The 17,394-nt window shown below is 44.4% G+C and overlaps 1 protein-coding gene and 1 long non-coding RNA gene across 2 annotated transcripts; both read right to left on the bottom strand.

Moving 5' to 3' along the window:
* Nucleotides 1-3,977: 3,977 nt before the first annotated feature.
* On the bottom strand, nucleotides 3,978-7,578 carry LOC144110395 (uncharacterized). Its single transcript, XR_013309830.1, has 3 exons — nucleotides 7,204-7,578; nucleotides 6,862-7,095; nucleotides 3,978-5,522 (listed from the first exon to the last, which is right to left on the bottom strand). It is a non-coding gene; the product is annotated as an uncharacterized LOC144110395 (long non-coding RNA).
* Nucleotides 7,579-10,916: 3,338 nt separating this feature from the next.
* Nucleotides 10,917-15,354, bottom strand: LOC144118522 (uncharacterized). The gene is made up of 7 exons (XM_077651464.1): nucleotides 14,924-15,354; nucleotides 13,915-13,977; nucleotides 13,741-13,812; nucleotides 13,470-13,544; nucleotides 12,893-12,955; nucleotides 11,896-12,383; nucleotides 10,917-10,922 (listed from the first exon to the last, which is right to left on the bottom strand). The coding sequence occupies exons 2-7, from the start codon at nucleotides 13,925-13,927 to the stop codon at nucleotides 10,917-10,919; spliced, it is 717 nt and encodes a 238-aa protein (XP_077507590.1). The 5' UTR covers nucleotides 13,928-13,977; nucleotides 14,924-15,354.
* Between the last annotated feature and the right edge of the window lie 2,040 nt (nucleotides 15,355-17,394).

Below are 17,394 nucleotides of genomic sequence, written 5' to 3'. Positions count from 1 at the left end.
TTTGCCTTCACTGTAGGGCGCGCGAAGACTCTCCCCCTTAGCGCCGCTTGTGTCAACGAAGCGACAGTCAGGGACCGACATATAATTCTCAGTCAGCGTTTTTCACGCTCTGGCGCCAAGTTTTGTCGCTTCCTGCGGGTATAGCAGCGGCAGCGTCGCAAAGAACATCGCTTCACTCAGTCGCCGCTAAACTATCTTCACTATTCTTGCGACTATTCGTGTCGCGTTAAGAACCAACGCCAGATCCATATATTCCTTTGCTGGCCAACGCATATATATGGACTGATACGCCGAGATCGCAACGCATTTCACTGTTTCGCTCAGCGGCTGTAATGCACGACGCGTACACGCCGGAGATGCTCGGCTTAAGGCACGCTTTATGGCATCGGTGTTTTTTGAACTTGGCGCCAAGTAGCAGACGACAGTATCTATTGTCATGCTTTTTCCTTTCGTTTCCAAATTCGTCATCCCAGTCTGCGTTAACGTACCTTGGCACCGCCCCGATCTACGCGTCTTTTTAATGCATTTTTACTTTTTATGACTAGGCTTCAGGTCTCTCGCCTGATGCTCCCTCCTCAGTTTTTCTTTTCCTCCATGTGCGGCGGCACAAAGCCATGCTACAACGGCGGCGCCGGCGGCGTGGCAAGCTAAACCTTAAATTTAAAAAGCAGTTTCACTACAGCCTTCTTTGCTAAACTGGTTGAAAATTTAGGGCATTTCGTACTAAGGGATGAGATAACAAATTCCAGAGGGGTTGAAGGGTGAGAGAAATGCAAAATGTTCTGTAAATATCTTTTTTGGCGCCATATTAAAAAAAAAAATAATGAGGCACATATCTCAAGCGCATATGTTGTGTTTGTATATTTCTTGCTCCATGATTGTACAGAACCTTTCTTGTTTTCTGCGTCGTAGTCGCAATCGTTTTCTTTTTTTGCTATGCCTCAGATATTTTTTATTTATTTTATTTATGAAATACTGCGGACACTAAGTCCAAGCAGGGTGGGCGTACAAGTGAGCGAAATAAGAAAGAAATAACACTGGAAAATAGACAGAAATAGCACTAATTGGTTAGACCTCATGGGGCAATGGTTGGTTTATTGGATTCCAATCTATTATAATTCGTGGGAAAAATGAAAACTTGTAGGTGTCTGTTTTGGCGAATATAGGGGTTAGAAAATTAGGGTGGTAATGTCGAGTTTGTCTGGCAGATAACGGCTTTAAGTATAATGAGGGGTCCAGACCAAATTTGTTCTCTAATAAAAGCGCAAGAAACTCTAACCTGAACTTTTTTCTTCGGAGTTCAAGTCGTTCAATTTGGTTAATTTCCATCAAAGTGGTGGGGGAGTCAGTCTTTGCATATTTATTAAAGATGAATCTAACAGCCTTTCTCTGTATTCGTTCCAAATTGGCAATGTTAGATTTAGTATACGGGTCCCACACTACGCATGCGTATTCGAGTTTTGGTCTGATTATAGAAGAATAACAAAGTAGCTTGATGTTAGGAGGCGCGTTCTTCAGTTTATGTCTTAAGCAGCACAATTTGCGAAATGCGGAAGAGCAAATGTTATTGATATGCAAGTTCCACGTTAATTTGCTAGTTATAGTTATGCCTAAGTATTTGTAGTTAGATACTTGTTCAAGAGGGGACGAAATTAATTTGTATGTGTAACTATGTGGTATGTTTTTTCTTGTTATCGGAAGATACACACTTTTGTCAGCATTGAGAACCATGCCCCATTGGTCGCACCATTTCAAAACATTGTTCGCAGCATTGTTCAAAACATTCTGGTCATACCTATTAGTAATTTCTTTGAATAATATACAATCATCTGCGAACAATCTAATATGCACTGATGGGCTAATTACTTGAACAATGTCATTAATATATAAAAGAAAAAGCAGAGGGCCCAAGACACTTCCCTGTGGTACACCGGATGAAACTGGAAGAGAGACCGAACATTGTCCACCAACTTCAACAAACTGCCTGCGGTCTTAAGTATGCGGTTATCCAAGTTATGAAAATCTCAGGAATGCCAATATGTTTCATTTTTAGAATTAATTTATCATGAGGAACTTTGTCGAACGCCTTGCTGAAATCTAAAAAAATTGCATCAATTTGGCCCTTACTGTCTATACAGGATGCGAATGAGTTAATTACCGTAATCAGTTGTGTTACTGTCGAGAAACCCCTTCTGAACCCGTGTTGGAATTCGTTTATGACCAATTTTTTTTCTAGAAATTCATTCACACAGTGTGCAACTATATGCTCTAGTAGCTTACAGCACGATGAAGTCAATGATATGGGACGATAGTTTTGCAACAAAAGACGATTTCCTTTTTTGTAAACGGGGACAATTCGGGCTGTCCTCCAGTCATCAGGTAATTTGCTTGTCAGCAAAGAAGCACGAAATATGATCACGAGGAATTTCGCCAGGGTTTCAGCATAACGACGAAGGAATACATTTGAAATATTATCAGGACCACATGACGTTTTCGTTTTTAAGTTTAATAACATAGGAAAGACACCTGAATAAGATATGAAGTTCACTTCAGAAAGATGATACACCCGGCTATTTGCGGTACACGCGCTCGGAGCGGAAAATACACTTTGAAAGTACTCATTAAAATGCTGGGCAATAGCCATCTGATCACATACCATAGCGTTGTTCACCGAAACTTGTGACACGGTTTTCTTTTTCTCACTGATGTAATTCCAAAATTTACTTGGCTCGTTTTTTATGAAAGATCGATATGAAAGAAAGATATTTTTCCATTGCGCAAATATTCAGCTAATTCAATTAGAATTGCGAAGCCGGCACCGACGCGCGAGACACTCAATATGTTAATCGTACTTCCACTTGTTCTGAATGAGATTGTGTTTATACAACATTCTTTACGAAAAAAGAAAGAGACCTCTTCTGCGCCTACCTCTTGCTTGGTTCAGCCCTTTACCAGTCAACCAATTACTAGTTGATGTTATAACACCAACATTTCCGACTGGACAGTTTGTGAAATCACTTGTTCTGAATATTAGTCACCACTTAACTGTTCGAAGTAACTTTTCTTTTAACGGCCTTTTCTCGGAATAAGAAAGAATTAAAGTACTTTTTTTTTTTTGCAGCAGGTGAACAGTTTTCCAGCTGAGGGTATAAAACAAATTTGCCCGCTTTGTTAGCTCATCAATAGCTAGGTTGGATAAACTAAGTGCGGATTAGTATAAATGCAGTCATTGCTCATAAGCATTATTTCCAGAAAAAAGTTTTAAACCTTTTAACCTGCATATCGAAACTGTTCTATAATTGAGTAGAGCTGTCGGTGACAGTTGCATTCGATCTTTATATATATATATATATATATATATATATATATATATATATATATATATATACACCTTTGAAGGGAGCGGACAGTCACCGAAACAAAAGTGCATAGGGGAATGTAATTTTTTTTTCGTTTAATGTGCTGTGTGCTGATCAGTGGGATAATAATGCTAAGATTAATCTATCGCTTAATGAAAATTACTTGTAAAGCAACAGAAAAACAACCGCACACCCTCACCCCAGCAGATATAAAAGAGCGTCTGGCATCCTTTCCTGTCATTAAAGTTGGAAGTTGCGCTTCTTTCCTCTGTCTCCAAGTTTCCTGTTAGCGCACGCTGTTTAATAAAAACAACCATGCCGCCAGTGGGGTCCGAACCCACGACCTCCGAATATCGCGTCTGGTGCTCTACCAACTGAGCTACGGCGACGACTGCCCAATGTTTGTTTTTTCTGCTGCTTTATAAGTAATTTTCTTTAAGCGATATATTAATCTTAGTATTATTATCCCACTGATCAGCACAACACATTAAACAAAAAAAAAATTACATTCCCCTATGCACCTTGGTTTCGGTGACTGTTCGCTCCCTTCATAGGTATATATATATATATATATATAATTGTTACAAAGAACAGCACTATGCAGTAGCCATGTAGAAATGTTTTATTTGCGAAACCCAATGCACGTTTCAAATTTGTGCAAAAATAAAATAACAGACACACAAATTCAATGTTTTCAAATAGTTTTAACATAATGAATCGCGTCATATATTCAAGCTCAAGAAAAGCGCGGGCCAGAGTTGAACATGAGAACGATAAAAGAAACACAACCACAATCCTCACCATGTGTGGAATATCTGACCGCAGTCTGGAATTGTTAGAACTGACAAACCAACACTGTACGGTCCATGTAAGTAGACGAAGAAAGTAGATAAAAGGCTGCGTGGCGAACACACCATAAGCATATCAGAAACTAACAAACTGGCAACAAAACAATAAGTGTACAAAACAGCTTCGTTCAGAGGCAAGTTTGCAGAGACTGTAGTTGTCATGAATAGACAAGAGTTTATCCACCCCGAGTGGGCGCAAATTAGCTCCTCGAGACCGAAGGACCAGACCAGCCACCGAGAACACTCGCTCGCTCGGGCTGCTCGTGGCTGGGATGCATAGAATTTTTTCAACCAGACATGAAAGCCATGGTAGCTCGTTCTGAGCCCCTTGACAAAATTTTAACACGTCGTTCACTTGCGCTCAAAGTTTACTTAAAAGTGCGCGTGCGCTCGGCATTGATTTCGTTGGTCCACTGCTGCGGCGCACTAGAATGGCGTCGTGCTAAGGACGTCAAAGCGTCGTAAGGGCGCGTGTAGCATTCAGTCGACTTTGTGATGTCGCATCCCTTGATATAGCGACACACCTGGTTCGGTAGAAACTGAAGTTTCGATGTTTCTGTCTTATACTCTTCAACAGCTTTTAGATTTTGAAATCGAGAAGCGATGCCGTGACCACGACATCTGTCAGAGGAAACCTGTGTTCAAATCTCTTCAGCATCTCTCCTTTGATTTCTTGAACTATGCTGCTTCCGGACAGGTCTTGCAGTGAGGCGAGACGCTCGCTTCGAAACCAGGGCACGGGCGCCCTATGCGAGCCAACAACTTCCTTAGCGCAGCCTTATTCGCGGCGAGGCTGCCAAACATAGCTAATATGCTATGCCACCTGGTTGCAAGGTGTGTCCAGTTTAACTGTGACTGGAGCGGCGTTGTATGCGTGGTCGCTGTTTTGACAGCCTTCATCAAGTACAGGATCATTTTCGTCATGTTCAAGCGCTTCGGCTGTGCTGACCAACGATTGCACTTCCGCATTCTGTTCCGAGTCCGCCATCTCCTCCAGGTCGGAGGCCCGGTAGTGCACAGTTTTCACAATGTCACGGCAGTTGAATAGTAAAGTGTTGAGTTTTCGGGACACTTCCAAATCCGTCCTCGATGACGAGGTTGTGCAGGCCGTGGCCAACGCACAGGTGATGTTCCGTGTGGGCGATACTCACTGCGCGCCTCATGTTCGAGCCGGCGTCAGTGACTGCACACACTTCCTTTCCCACCATGTCTAATTCTTCAGGGCACCTTTGAAACTCATTCATGATGGCAGCGTCTGCATGTCTCTTGGTAATGTGCCTCATGCTCAGAGTCAATGACACGAGCTCGAAGTTCTCTGGAATGAAAACAGCAACCATTACAGTCTGAAACAGCGTGGTACGCAGCTTTCCTCACCAACAATTTTTTTTTCTTAGTGATTTATAGTTTAACAAAAAGGAAAAGATGCGTGCCAGCCGCGGCGTCTGCTATCGAACTCTGAAGCACGTGAGCTGCGGCGAGCTTAAACAAAGGGTCAGGGAGTGGAGAGGAAATAAAAAAAGGGGAGCGATAGGGAGAGAGGACAGGGGTAGAGGCATTGTTATAAAACACTGTACAAAGAACGCGACGCCCGCCCGCGATTGTCCGAGCACCGAGATAACTTAGCACTGCCGGCCGGCGTCCCCTGACTGCATAGCGCCCGCGCGCGCATGTCCGAGATTTCAGGGCGCGGGCGCAACCACACACACTGTTACGACCGCTCGCGCAGGCTCGGCAATACATGACATTCACAAGCCGTGCGAGCGGCCAGAGTCCGCTTGCAGGCGGTGGGCGTCGAAGCACGCACGTGATGCCGTCAATCGGCGCGTGGGGACGCGCGCACACACACGCAGCCACGCATCGCACTCACGCACAAAACATTTACAAGCCCCGCGCGCGGCGTGTCCTATCAAGAACATAAGTAACGCGCGCGGTACACTGTACTATAACGGCTGCCCAGTCCGCCGTGGATCGAGCGGCCGTTGCACTGTACGGCAGCCAGAGTGGGGACACCCGGCTGTATGCAACCGTCCGAGGTTGCACGCGCAGAGCATCCTGTCACTGCGTGCAACTAGCTGGAGAGGAACACAGAACTGAACACATTTCAGCGTTCGCTACACTCGCCCAGTATTAATGCACTCATTTAATCCTTTCGTGATATAATATATTTTTAGACATAGAAGCAGAAATGAAGCTTTTTTTTTTTGCCTCGTCTGAAAGTGCACGTCAGTTTAAGGTAAATGAAATCTTTAGAAAAGTACTTTGGAAGCACGCGCCGAAATTTAGTACATGGGTTGAGGCACGCGCTTATTGGTATCAGGGGTCTGAACACACCACGCTAAACGTACCATCAATATAGTGACAATTGAACATGATGTAGGCTCGCCGCCTGTAACTGTCGGTCCACAGATCGTGCGTGACGGCACAGAACCTTGACTCCTCAGTCACTATTTTCTTCACCTGTCCGTGCATGGCACGGTACACATCATGCAGCGCTGCCCTCGACAACGTCGTTCGGTCGGGGAGTTCTCGGAGCTCTCTGATCACTTCATATTTTATGAGGAAGTCCTACAGATGAGAAATGGTCACTCTTCGTTCACACTTACAGTAACATTATAAAGGGAAAGCGTATAAACTGCGTTACAGCTGTCACCCACCTGTAATCCTTCGCCATTCACAATGTTAAACGGTAGCAGGTCTCTGACGAGCGAGCTCTTTCTGGACGACGTTGTCGTCTTGAGCCTGTGAATCGTCTGGAAAAAATCCTTCACCGTCGCCACAGCCCTAGCTGCCCCCTTCTTGCAGTCTTGTATAATAGTTTGTGGGCATCCATCAAATGTCTTTGCATGTTGGACGTGCTTACTGTGCTCGCGTAGCGTTTAACCTAGCAGCTACGGAGGAAAGAGGAAAATATGTAAATTCTCACAATGAAATGATAAAACGGCTACGACCAAATTTAATACCTTAGCTCCATAAAGAACCAAATGTGCTCTACTCACGATTCGAACGGATTTGAGTTGTCCTAGCTCCCTTGATGATTTGGTCAAGCAGCTCTCGCAGTAGTAGTCACTTCCAAGGTCGTCTGCTTTCCCCCGGTGAGGCGCGTCAAATGTCCAAAGTGTTTCCAAACAAAACTTGACTTAACCTCCGAATGCAACGGAATTATTCTAAAACTTCCAACCGGCATCTTAAACACGTCGGGGTTAGAATATCCCATCTCGCTAGTTACACGTACTCTCGGGCTGATGCCGTTTTCGGACATGTCCCCGATGTCACCCACAGCCACAGAGTCCAACACCGTCAAGTCGTGATTCCCACGTTCCGAGACTACTCGTTGCGCTTTTGCAGAAGTTTCGGAATTGCACGTTGCGCTGCCGCGCCCTAGGGTGTGACATTCCCGTAGAGCCAATGGGGACGATTTTGAAATGCGACGGTGGCGGTGCCTGGGAGTTGGCGGTAAAGGCATAAATTGCTCAAAACTTTTTGAAACAAGCTCAGCCAAGCCAATCCAGAAAAATCCAATATGGCGGCGTTTGTTTACTTGGCTGGTTGCGGGCGGTTGCTCGCGCGTTCGTGGTGCTGGCGGCCGCTAGCTCGATGCAAGCTTCGTAAATACTGGTGACTTGCTGCTCCCGCGCTGCATTCCCGCTTGATTTCCTAAATACTTACGACATCTGCTTACCCGCTTTTGCATTTCGATGTGTCTGTTGAGGCAGCACGGTGCATGGTGGCGAGCGGCGCGGCCAGCGCGGCTGATTAGCAGCTGCTTAGGGCGCTCGCTCGAGTACCAAAAACGTAAATAGTTTTCTCCAAAGAACAGTTTATTAAAGGAAACATCAGTAGTGACAATCGATGTACAAAAGTGATTTTAGGCATCTTGGGCATTGCAATATCAGTGACAATCGTTCTAAAAATCAAAATTAATAAATTCCATTATGGAAACCTAGAACACATGAGCGAGTGCACAGAGAATATATACAGGGTACAAAGAGGTAAGGTACTATCAAGGTAGGTCCGGTACATATAAGCAAGTGCTACATTCATGTAGCATATGCTTTTGTGCAGGTTCAGATGAACAGCAGTGAAGTACAACATCCGAGATGTATTGAAATGTATCTGTCTGTGGCTATGCATACACACATACAGAGAAGGGCAGCGAAAAGTTTCAGCCTTTCACTCGTTGCATCAGACTAAGGACAACATAATATGCTGCAGTGCTATAACTTAGTAAACAGATGCCATGAAAAGAACTTAGGTAACCTTGGGCACGTTTAGCTCTTGGCAGATGAGTTACAGGCTTGCATGCTTTAGGACACAGCTCGTCTGCCATGCCCTATTTTGGTTTCTTTGTTTTGTAGATACCAAGGGGAGGAAGATGCAACCAGGGCAGGCCGAGAATTGTGTGGAGAAGCGACTTTATGAAAATTCTCTGAACAGTTGTGGCCGTGGCTGGTGACGAACAGTAATTGGAGGTCATTAATTCAGCTTGCGATGACACATTGGGGTGTAACAAAATATGCGTGCGTATAAATAACTCATCTGAGAAATGAAAACGCACAGGGTTCGTAACAGGCCAGTAATGTTTCTCTATGTGGCGTTATACTGCATCTACCACAATGTCCAGTTATTATATTACTGAATGGTAAATTGCAAGTGGTCCGTGTACTGTACAGTATCTGCAAACGCTTATGGACGCCACACAGTTTAGCGTAATGCGCCGGCCGCTGCTATTGTGCCCCTCATGACCCATGTGTTGCTCCAAAAGGTGAAACCCCAAACGCTACAACTTCCAGAAGGAAAAAAAAAGCAACTACAAATAGCACCGCAGCATATTTCGAGCACGCTTGTATTGGACACCAGCAAACATGTCAAACATTTTTCATCTTATACGTACACCCCTCTTAAATGTTACAGAGCCGAGCACCTGAGCCAGTCCGCGTTTGCTGCCTGTGGGTTCTGCTCTCTGTTTCATACATCAGGTGCAATGCTGTCAAAGCTAGCGCTCTTGTTTGCGCTGCCTGCATCCATGACCAAAAAGTAGTGCGTTCCTTGTGGTGAGCGAAACATGGTGAATGCTTTGCCTACAGGCTTACTACATGACGCATTTGTCATGAGCTTGATTAAATGCACTGTTATTGCTGACGACACGCTGTTGCTTTGTCAATCCTCAGACCACTCGGCCACAAAACAAGCACGGAATAACATACCTCCCTTCATTTTTCCTTGCTGATTACTTTCGTACATTTCACTGTGTTGTACCTTATGTATGAAATGAACTGTAGCTATCACCAATTTTCCCAGCAGCATAACAGAGGGCAAGCCATGACCAGAGGTTGCCAAGTTATATACCACAAGAACTCCTGGGTTCCGCAGAGCACTTTTTGGTTTTTGCGAGCACCTGAATCGATGTATGCTTCAACATTATGGTGTGCTTCACAAATTTACTTTTTGCACAAATGGCACTGTTACTGATCATAAGAACTATGGTTAGCATACAGCCAGTCATTAACTGAATTTTGGCATTCCTTGAAGGGCACTGAGCCTGTATACTTGTCACGCAGGAAGAAAGAGAAGCCAAAACAAAACGGTTTCCCTAGCACCTCTTGTAAGTTGTTAGCATTCAGCAATATTAATTTGAGAACCAATGGTCATAGCAATGCTCATACTAACAAGGCACACAAGGCTTCTAGAAGGCAAACTTGTACTTTGTAAAAGAAGTAACGCAGCAGGAGCAAAAGCAGTCAGTACAGTATATGTGCAATCGGAGAAGAATTACGGATAAACAGGTACATAAATACTTATATACATAAAAAATAAATAGTACAACAAAAAGTTAAAGAGAGAGCACATGTGTAGTAAGTAGGCAGCATTAAAAATCCAAATACAATAATATCCTAACACAGTGCCTCATGAATTTAGCCGGCTAATTTGCGCCTCTTTCTGGCGGGAGCACTCTGTTTTGTTTTTGACGTCATGCTCCTGTTTAAAAAGGAAAGGTGCCAATGCAGCCTTGTGCGGCAGAATAATTTAAGGAATTTAATTTTGCAGCCTAATGAACAGAAAACAGCTTGCTGGTTAGGCATCCTCTCAACAAGATTCCTGGACACATTGGACAAATGAGCACAGCAAGAGATTTCTTTTCTGAAGGCCGAATCCAATTTCTTTATATAATTTAGACATGCCTCAGAAGTTGCGGCAATTGACTGGAAAAGGTGCTCGGGAACACCATTCTCCTTGAGTAGTGCAAAGAATTGGTGTCGTCCATGGAGAGAGCCACCGTCTGCTGCAAGGAGTGTTCCCTCACATGTGCATTCTGTGGTTCTCTGGTCAAGAAAGCTCTTCACAAGAGTGCCAGCGACATGGTACACAACATTTTCGTATACTATGTCAGGGGCATCTTGTGAAGACGCCTGCAAGTCAGATGAACCTGAGCCTTGCTGCCTGCTGTGGCTTGTGCTTGGAGTGCTGCTTGGTGACAATACTGCAGAAACACTCTCCAAGTTGGTGAGGAACGCATGTGTTGTCACTTCGCAGTTTCCTTGCGAAAGTTTGAAAAGTTGGCCAATCCAAATATGTTTTACAGCAGCCACGAATTGGTACACATTAGGTGTCTCATTGCAGCCATGTTTTTGACGAACTATTGCAAAAAAATTTTCCAACGGATCCTGCTGCAACCGACGAGTGAAAAGATGAGTGTAATCGAAATCTGCCTTTAGATCTGTCCACAGCAGAAGTAAGGCTTTGATTGTAATCTGCCAACCTTTGATGGTGTGTGGTTGCTTGTCCAGAGGACCACCAAAATGCCATTGGGCGATCCAATCTATGCACGACTCAAGGAAGACATGATGTTCCGAGCCTTCTGTCATTGCGTACCGCAACTTGTCGTCCTGCTTTTTCAGGGCCGAACTGTTCAGGCAGTCAAAAAGCTTATCCATCCTTTCCGTGAACTCTGCTGTAAATTTTGCATCAACAGGAAGCTCTTGAATGGCAATGAGAGTGAGGAGTGCCACAGATACGGATTCGCTGAACACTTGTGTGGCGTCCTTCACTCTCATGTCAGCAAAGGGCATCCTGTAGATGTGTTGCTCTTTTAGTTTTTTTGCCAATCTGCTTTTGAGATGCTCAACTGGTGTTTTGGAGGCCCGATCAATGTGACGAGTTTTTTTGTAAAGGGTTTCGATGTGTGTCCAGTCAACAACCTCAGAGCCAATGGTGAGCTTATGTCGTCGCAAATTATTTCTTGTGCATTTGATTAGGTGTGGGGTGTCAAACATGAAGTATATTTTGCGGTTGTTGACAACAAAATATGGTTCATGGATAGAATGGATGAGCATTCTTGACAGACTCACACTGTTCGACCCTTGATCACAAATGACCGCTTTCACCAGAAGACCTTTGGTTTGAAGCTGCTGAATTAAATCTAATAGCAGCTTGCGCATTGCAAGAACTGAAGTTGCATTGTGGGACGCTGCAAAGGCTACTGGCTGCATCCAACTTCTTGATATGCCAGACACCGCCATAACAAGGGCTATGTTTACCACACGAGAAGTCCTAGTATTCCCATCATCTGTGAAGCCAATTACAATATCTTTTGATTGATCATACATCAAATTTTTTTTCAAGGATATTTCATCGAATAAAAGACAGCATGCCTTGTCTTGTAGTGGCCAATCTTTTGTAATTGATTCTACTGCATCCATGGCACCTGGAATGATACCAGGTGTCATTGGGATGTCTGCCAGCCAGCGCCTTAGCGTCCTCACATGTGGCAAATGGAGCATTTCTCTGAGGAAGCGATAAGCTTTTGGAGAGTGAAAGAACAAATTGAGAGCGAATTGTTTCATTTGTTTTGACCAGTGCTTTTTGGATTTCGGAAATGAGCAGAGCCTGATTTGAGCTTTAACCAATTCAAAAAGGTCTTGTGGCAAATGCGGTTCAAGCTTGTTGAGAGCCTCCTGCTGCGTTACTCGCCTTGTGTCGTGCCTTTTCCTAATCCGACTCAGTGCCTTTCGGTACCTGTCGCTTCGAGAATGCAACTTCTCGAAGCGCTTTTTGGTGCGAGGGGTGTACACAACTGCGCCCTTCCTCCGCCGACTCTTGGGCGTTCCTGATGCTGGTGTCATCACTGGCTGTCTGACACTCTCTTTGGCACCGCTGAGGCCACTAGGACCAGCTTCAGCTGCAAAAAATATATAAAAAAAGCATATTTATGTTTGCCTCAGAGCGAGACCTACATCTACATCCCTCACAAAATCAAGATTAGGGTGCAGTCACAGGGCTACAGGTTGCCAAACTTGCAGGGCAATGTTTTTGTGTGAAATGATGAATACAGTCGTGCCCCGTTAATATGATCCTCGCTGATAGGGACAGTTTTTTCTGGCGACCAACTTTACGCCTCGCTTAAATGGAAACTAGTTGCTCGTAATACAGACAGGGTAATAGTTAATGGATCTCATTGTTATCCATGTGTTTTGCCTGCTTAATATTCAGAGCAATTTTTCATGACAAGCTTGAGTTAAGCAAATGGAAAAAACCAGAAATATTTATGTGCAGTAAAGCGATACCTACACGCTGTTACGGGCCTGCCGATACCCATCATGAATATATCAAGGTTACCGATGCATACTTTTTCATTGAAGTGGAAGGTTGTAGTTTGCAATAAATTCTAATGTTTTCTTGAGTACTTACCATAATCAGGTGAGTCCCATGATGCTGATGCAATCACTCTGATGGGTGTGCTTTGGGCAGCACCTGTCAAATAAATAAACACACTGTGGGAGGCTTCAACGAAGTATTTTAATTCTCAGGTGCACATTTTTAGCCTGGCTACGCAGCGTGTATGTGAATGGTAAGCAACAGGCTAGTGAAGCAATTTCCACAACAAGTACCTGAGAAGGCTATCCAATGTTTTCATTGAGCTGAATGAAAAATTACCTGTAAATATAATTCTGTACAGATAACACAGGGGTCCACCACGTAAACAATGCATTCATACATATGCACACAGAAAAATATATGAAATACTAGTTGGTGAGCATAAAGTTAACACTTGTTTCTTCTCTTCTGAAACAAATGTCTGGCATCCGAAGTAGTGGTACAGTAAGATGTGCCGACGTGCACCTAATTATTGCACACCACGACATAATTGCACACTGCTGCTATTGCAGAGGGTTAATTTATTACGTGCAAATCTGCAGCAATAGTGCTGCAGTCCATTGTTGAATTTTCATAGATTATCACTGCACTATTAGTGCATTGCACCTACCTTCTTCGTCAGCTGGGGGAGGGGGCGTAGTCTGCACATCAGTGAGCTGCGGGGCACGTGAAGAGTGTGGGTCGTCTGCAATTAAACGACCACTTAGACACTCCCAATCTAAAGAAATCAGCCAGCAAAGTAATTACATATGTTTATTTTTTTGTGCTATGACAGAGCCCTCAGCATAAGTAATACTGCATTACAGGGTTAGCCTGAACCAAATGAAAAGTTCTTCATTTCAAGCTGTAATGTAAAACAGATCCTGACTTAGTGCACCTACCTGTGTCATGGACAGCAGAATCTGCACCAGCAATTGTGCCTAGCCCAAGTGTTGATGGCAACGGCAAGTAGTCTGAAATATAGGTACCACTTAGTTACTCCCAAGGAAAACAAACCAACTGGTGTAGTGAGACATTAGGAATGCTTTCCTATGCAAGATTGCAGGAAGACTTACCGTGACCAAGCATGACTTCCACTGGTGCAGCAGTGGACTGTAGTGGTGAAGCGGATTCAATGCCTATGCGAACAAGGAAAAAAAGATAGCCAATCAAGCTCTGCATAGCAGCACCTTCTGCTCAGTGCACAGTATGGCCTTGATGTTCTATTTGGAACGGTTTCTCTTGCTGGGAGTTAGTGTGATCTTAAATTGGGCTTAAATCGTTTTTGTGAGTTTGTAGGCAGTTACGATTAAAAAGGAAAAATTTGTGCGATCAATATACCGCGACATACAAAATAGCGCAGCAGCACACAGGAAGAATGAAAACACACGAACGAACACTTTACTGTGAACCACGAGGCCATAAATTCACTTGATGTGCATTGTAGGAAATACAAATCAAACTGCAAACCTATCTATGAAGCGTGCAATGTCACCACTATTAATGCTTGCAAACTTATTCCCGAAATCATTCAGGAAGAAATCAGATAGCCTAAGTGACATGTGCATCGCTAAATATCCTGGCGGGTTGCTCCTCAAAGAACCATTTTTACCTTAGAAACCGGTAAAATGTTTACCCTCCATGCTTGCACAATATGCGGCCACTTCATGTATAATTACCGCCTCGTGTGTCACAATAAGCTGCTGGCAGTTTGTGCGTGTGTGTGTTCTTTCTTGACCCTGTGTGCTATTTTGGAGTGAATTCGCGCAGTCTGCCCTCTATTCACCGCAGCGAACAGTAAGTAATAATGACAAGAATACTAAACATAGAGTTGTAAAAATTATTTTCCTCACTGCTGCTGGAGTGCACTATCCAGCATCTGATTGTTAATATGGTTAAGAGAAATTTAAGCTACAACATGGTACACAACTGCAGTCTGATGCAACTGAAACAATGGCCACATGACATTGAAGCAGGAAAGTTTTGTGCCCGGGAAGTGATGTTTGCAGTTAGCCTCTATGAATGCAATTGTTCCCTTTGGTCTTACATTTACAGGATGGGTTTTTCTGAAAATAGTGCCCTCACCTTGTGCCGCACCTTCTTCATAGAAATCTGCAACAAAAAAGCCACAGGATATACTGAGGGATCAAGCTTGGGAAGAATTTACTGGGAGAGGAATTTTGCTTACCCAGGTGCACCAAGGCTCTCAGACGAGGCTCATGCACCTTCACGGAAGGGACTGCTTCATGCGTGAGCCTTGTGCAGGCATCACTAGTGAAGCAATCCCTCGTGAAGTGCTTTGAGCAGAGCCTGTATGTTTTGTAGACCTTTTCCCTTGGTGTCTCCAGGAGTTCAAGCCTATTGGCATATTTCAGCCAAATGGAGAATCTGAAAAACAGCCAAATAACATGATTTCATACATTTTAAAGGTTTGCATACCTCACTTCAGGAATGCTTATTAGCATCTCCTTACACAGCAAAGGGGTACGAACATTATATAACACATATGCGTGAAAACAACTGTGGCAGGATGCAAGCAAAATAAGACAGCAGTTTGTAACAATGTGCCACAGCCTGCTAGTCTATTGCTATGCTGGCCAATCCAAACGATGAATGAAATCACCTTTTTAATGTCTGGCTATGATCGACAAGCCAGAACCTTTAAAATTCTTGAGCTTATGTTTTCTTTTGTGATCTGCTTTTGGTTTAGGTAACAATAACTAGTTCTTTGTTCCAACTGCTTTTTGGGTGCGGCATAATTTTGTGCAGCAGATAGAAATGGGGACAGAGCTTCACTGCAGACTTAAGCTCTATCTGATCATAGCAATTATTCCACTCACACTTTTCTCTAGGTAACTGCATACTAACCACCACCCATGATTCGTTCTTTTCTAATTCCTCCATTAAACACAAGTGCCAATGTAGCTATGCTATGGCAGACAGCTGCTTGCCCACAAATTTGAAGTCTGGATTAAGAACAGCAGGTAAATGAACCAGTAGGCACAGTTTTTCATCTTTTGCTTTCACTGTGATCAAATGGGAAGTGTGAAAGGGATGTGAGCAGAACATCAACAGGAAACACTGCTCTTTCAAGAAACTGAAGGTGCAGGCAAATAGCATGGGTCCAGAAGAAGGGGAAAAAAGTGCTTAAGCAAGGGAAATGTCCCAAAAAAGACACAGACAAGAAGAAAGCGACCTTCGCCTTCCCCTCACCCACCCGCCGGAAACGAGCGTTTCCGGCGTACTAGGCGAAACTATTTGCGAGCTTCCCAAAAGCTGTCAAGGACAAGGCGCGAGATAAGAGACATATGTGAGGAGATGGGAATAATGCGGAGAGTTCAGAGCCCTCCAAGGTCAGTCGTGCGCCCCGCGAGCGAGCAGCGTAGAGGACAGCCGGGGTGGAGTGTGGAGCGAAATTTACAATGCTGGAGCGGCAGCACTACGGTAGGCAATAGTTTCGAGAAACGCTTCCACGGAGTACATGGGTGGTTGAGCGCGGATATCGCGAGGAAAAGCTCCGGTAAAAGTAAGAAAAACAAGACCGGCGGACTTTCTATATGCGGCTCACGGCGTGCAATGGACTTTCAGCGCGGTGTCCAACACTAGTGGTGTTAGTCTGAACAGCTCGATAATTTATGTGACGTGCATCACTGCTGCAGAAACCATGCACGAACACGCAAGAAATAATATTCAAGCGCGCTGAACTCCGGAAAGAAACAGCCAAACTGAGCATTACAATTACTCCGCTGACGACGCTATAGGCACAGAAGTTAGAATATTCATATTTAAAATACACTCTGAGGGCACCGGAATCTGCGGGGAATAAGCTTTTAAAGGCAGCGAGAAAAGTCAGTGAGTCAGACACACACACACACACATGCGAACAAGCAAGCAAGGTAACTAACGGTAAAAAATGTTGGGGGGGAGGGGGGAGACCGCCCCCGTGCACCCCCCCCCCCCCTTGTACCGGGGTCCCCGGCTTTTGTGCCAGGTTGTGATGCCGGCTACAATTAAGTCGGGAAGCAAAAAGGTGTCTCTGTTCCGCGCGCCTGCCTAATAATAATAATAATAATAATATTAATTGGTTTTGGGGGAAAGGAAATTGCGCAGTATCTGTCTCATATATCGTTGGACTCCTGAACCGCGCCGTAAGGGAAGGGATAAAGGAATAATAATAATTAGTTTTTTTGGGGAAAGGAAATGGCGCAGTATCTGTCTCATATATCTTTGGACACCTGAACCGCGCCGTAAGGGAAGGGATAAAGGAGGCAGTGAAAGAAGAAAGGAAGAAAGAGGTGCCGTAGTGGAGGGCTCCGGAATAATTTCGACCACCTGGGGATCTTTAACGTGCACTGACATCGCACAGCACACGGGCGCCTCCTTAGCTGCAAAGATGAATTTAAAAAGTGGGCACGTGCTACTCCAAGGGCCGACAAGCCGCTGTAAGATAGTTCTGCGGTTTGCGAAAGGACCCGCCGCGGTGGCTCAGTGGTTAGGGCGCTCGGCTACTGATCCGGAGTTCCCGGGTTCGAACCCGACCGCGGCGGCTGCGTTTT

Source organism: Amblyomma americanum, chromosome 1 (genome assembly GCF_052857255.1).
Source record: "Amblyomma americanum isolate KBUSLIRL-KWMA chromosome 1, ASM5285725v1, whole genome shotgun sequence".
Lineage (NCBI taxonomy): Eukaryota > Metazoa > Arthropoda > Arachnida > Ixodida > Ixodidae > Amblyomma > Amblyomma americanum.
This window is presented reverse-complemented; position numbering and strand designations above follow the sequence as displayed.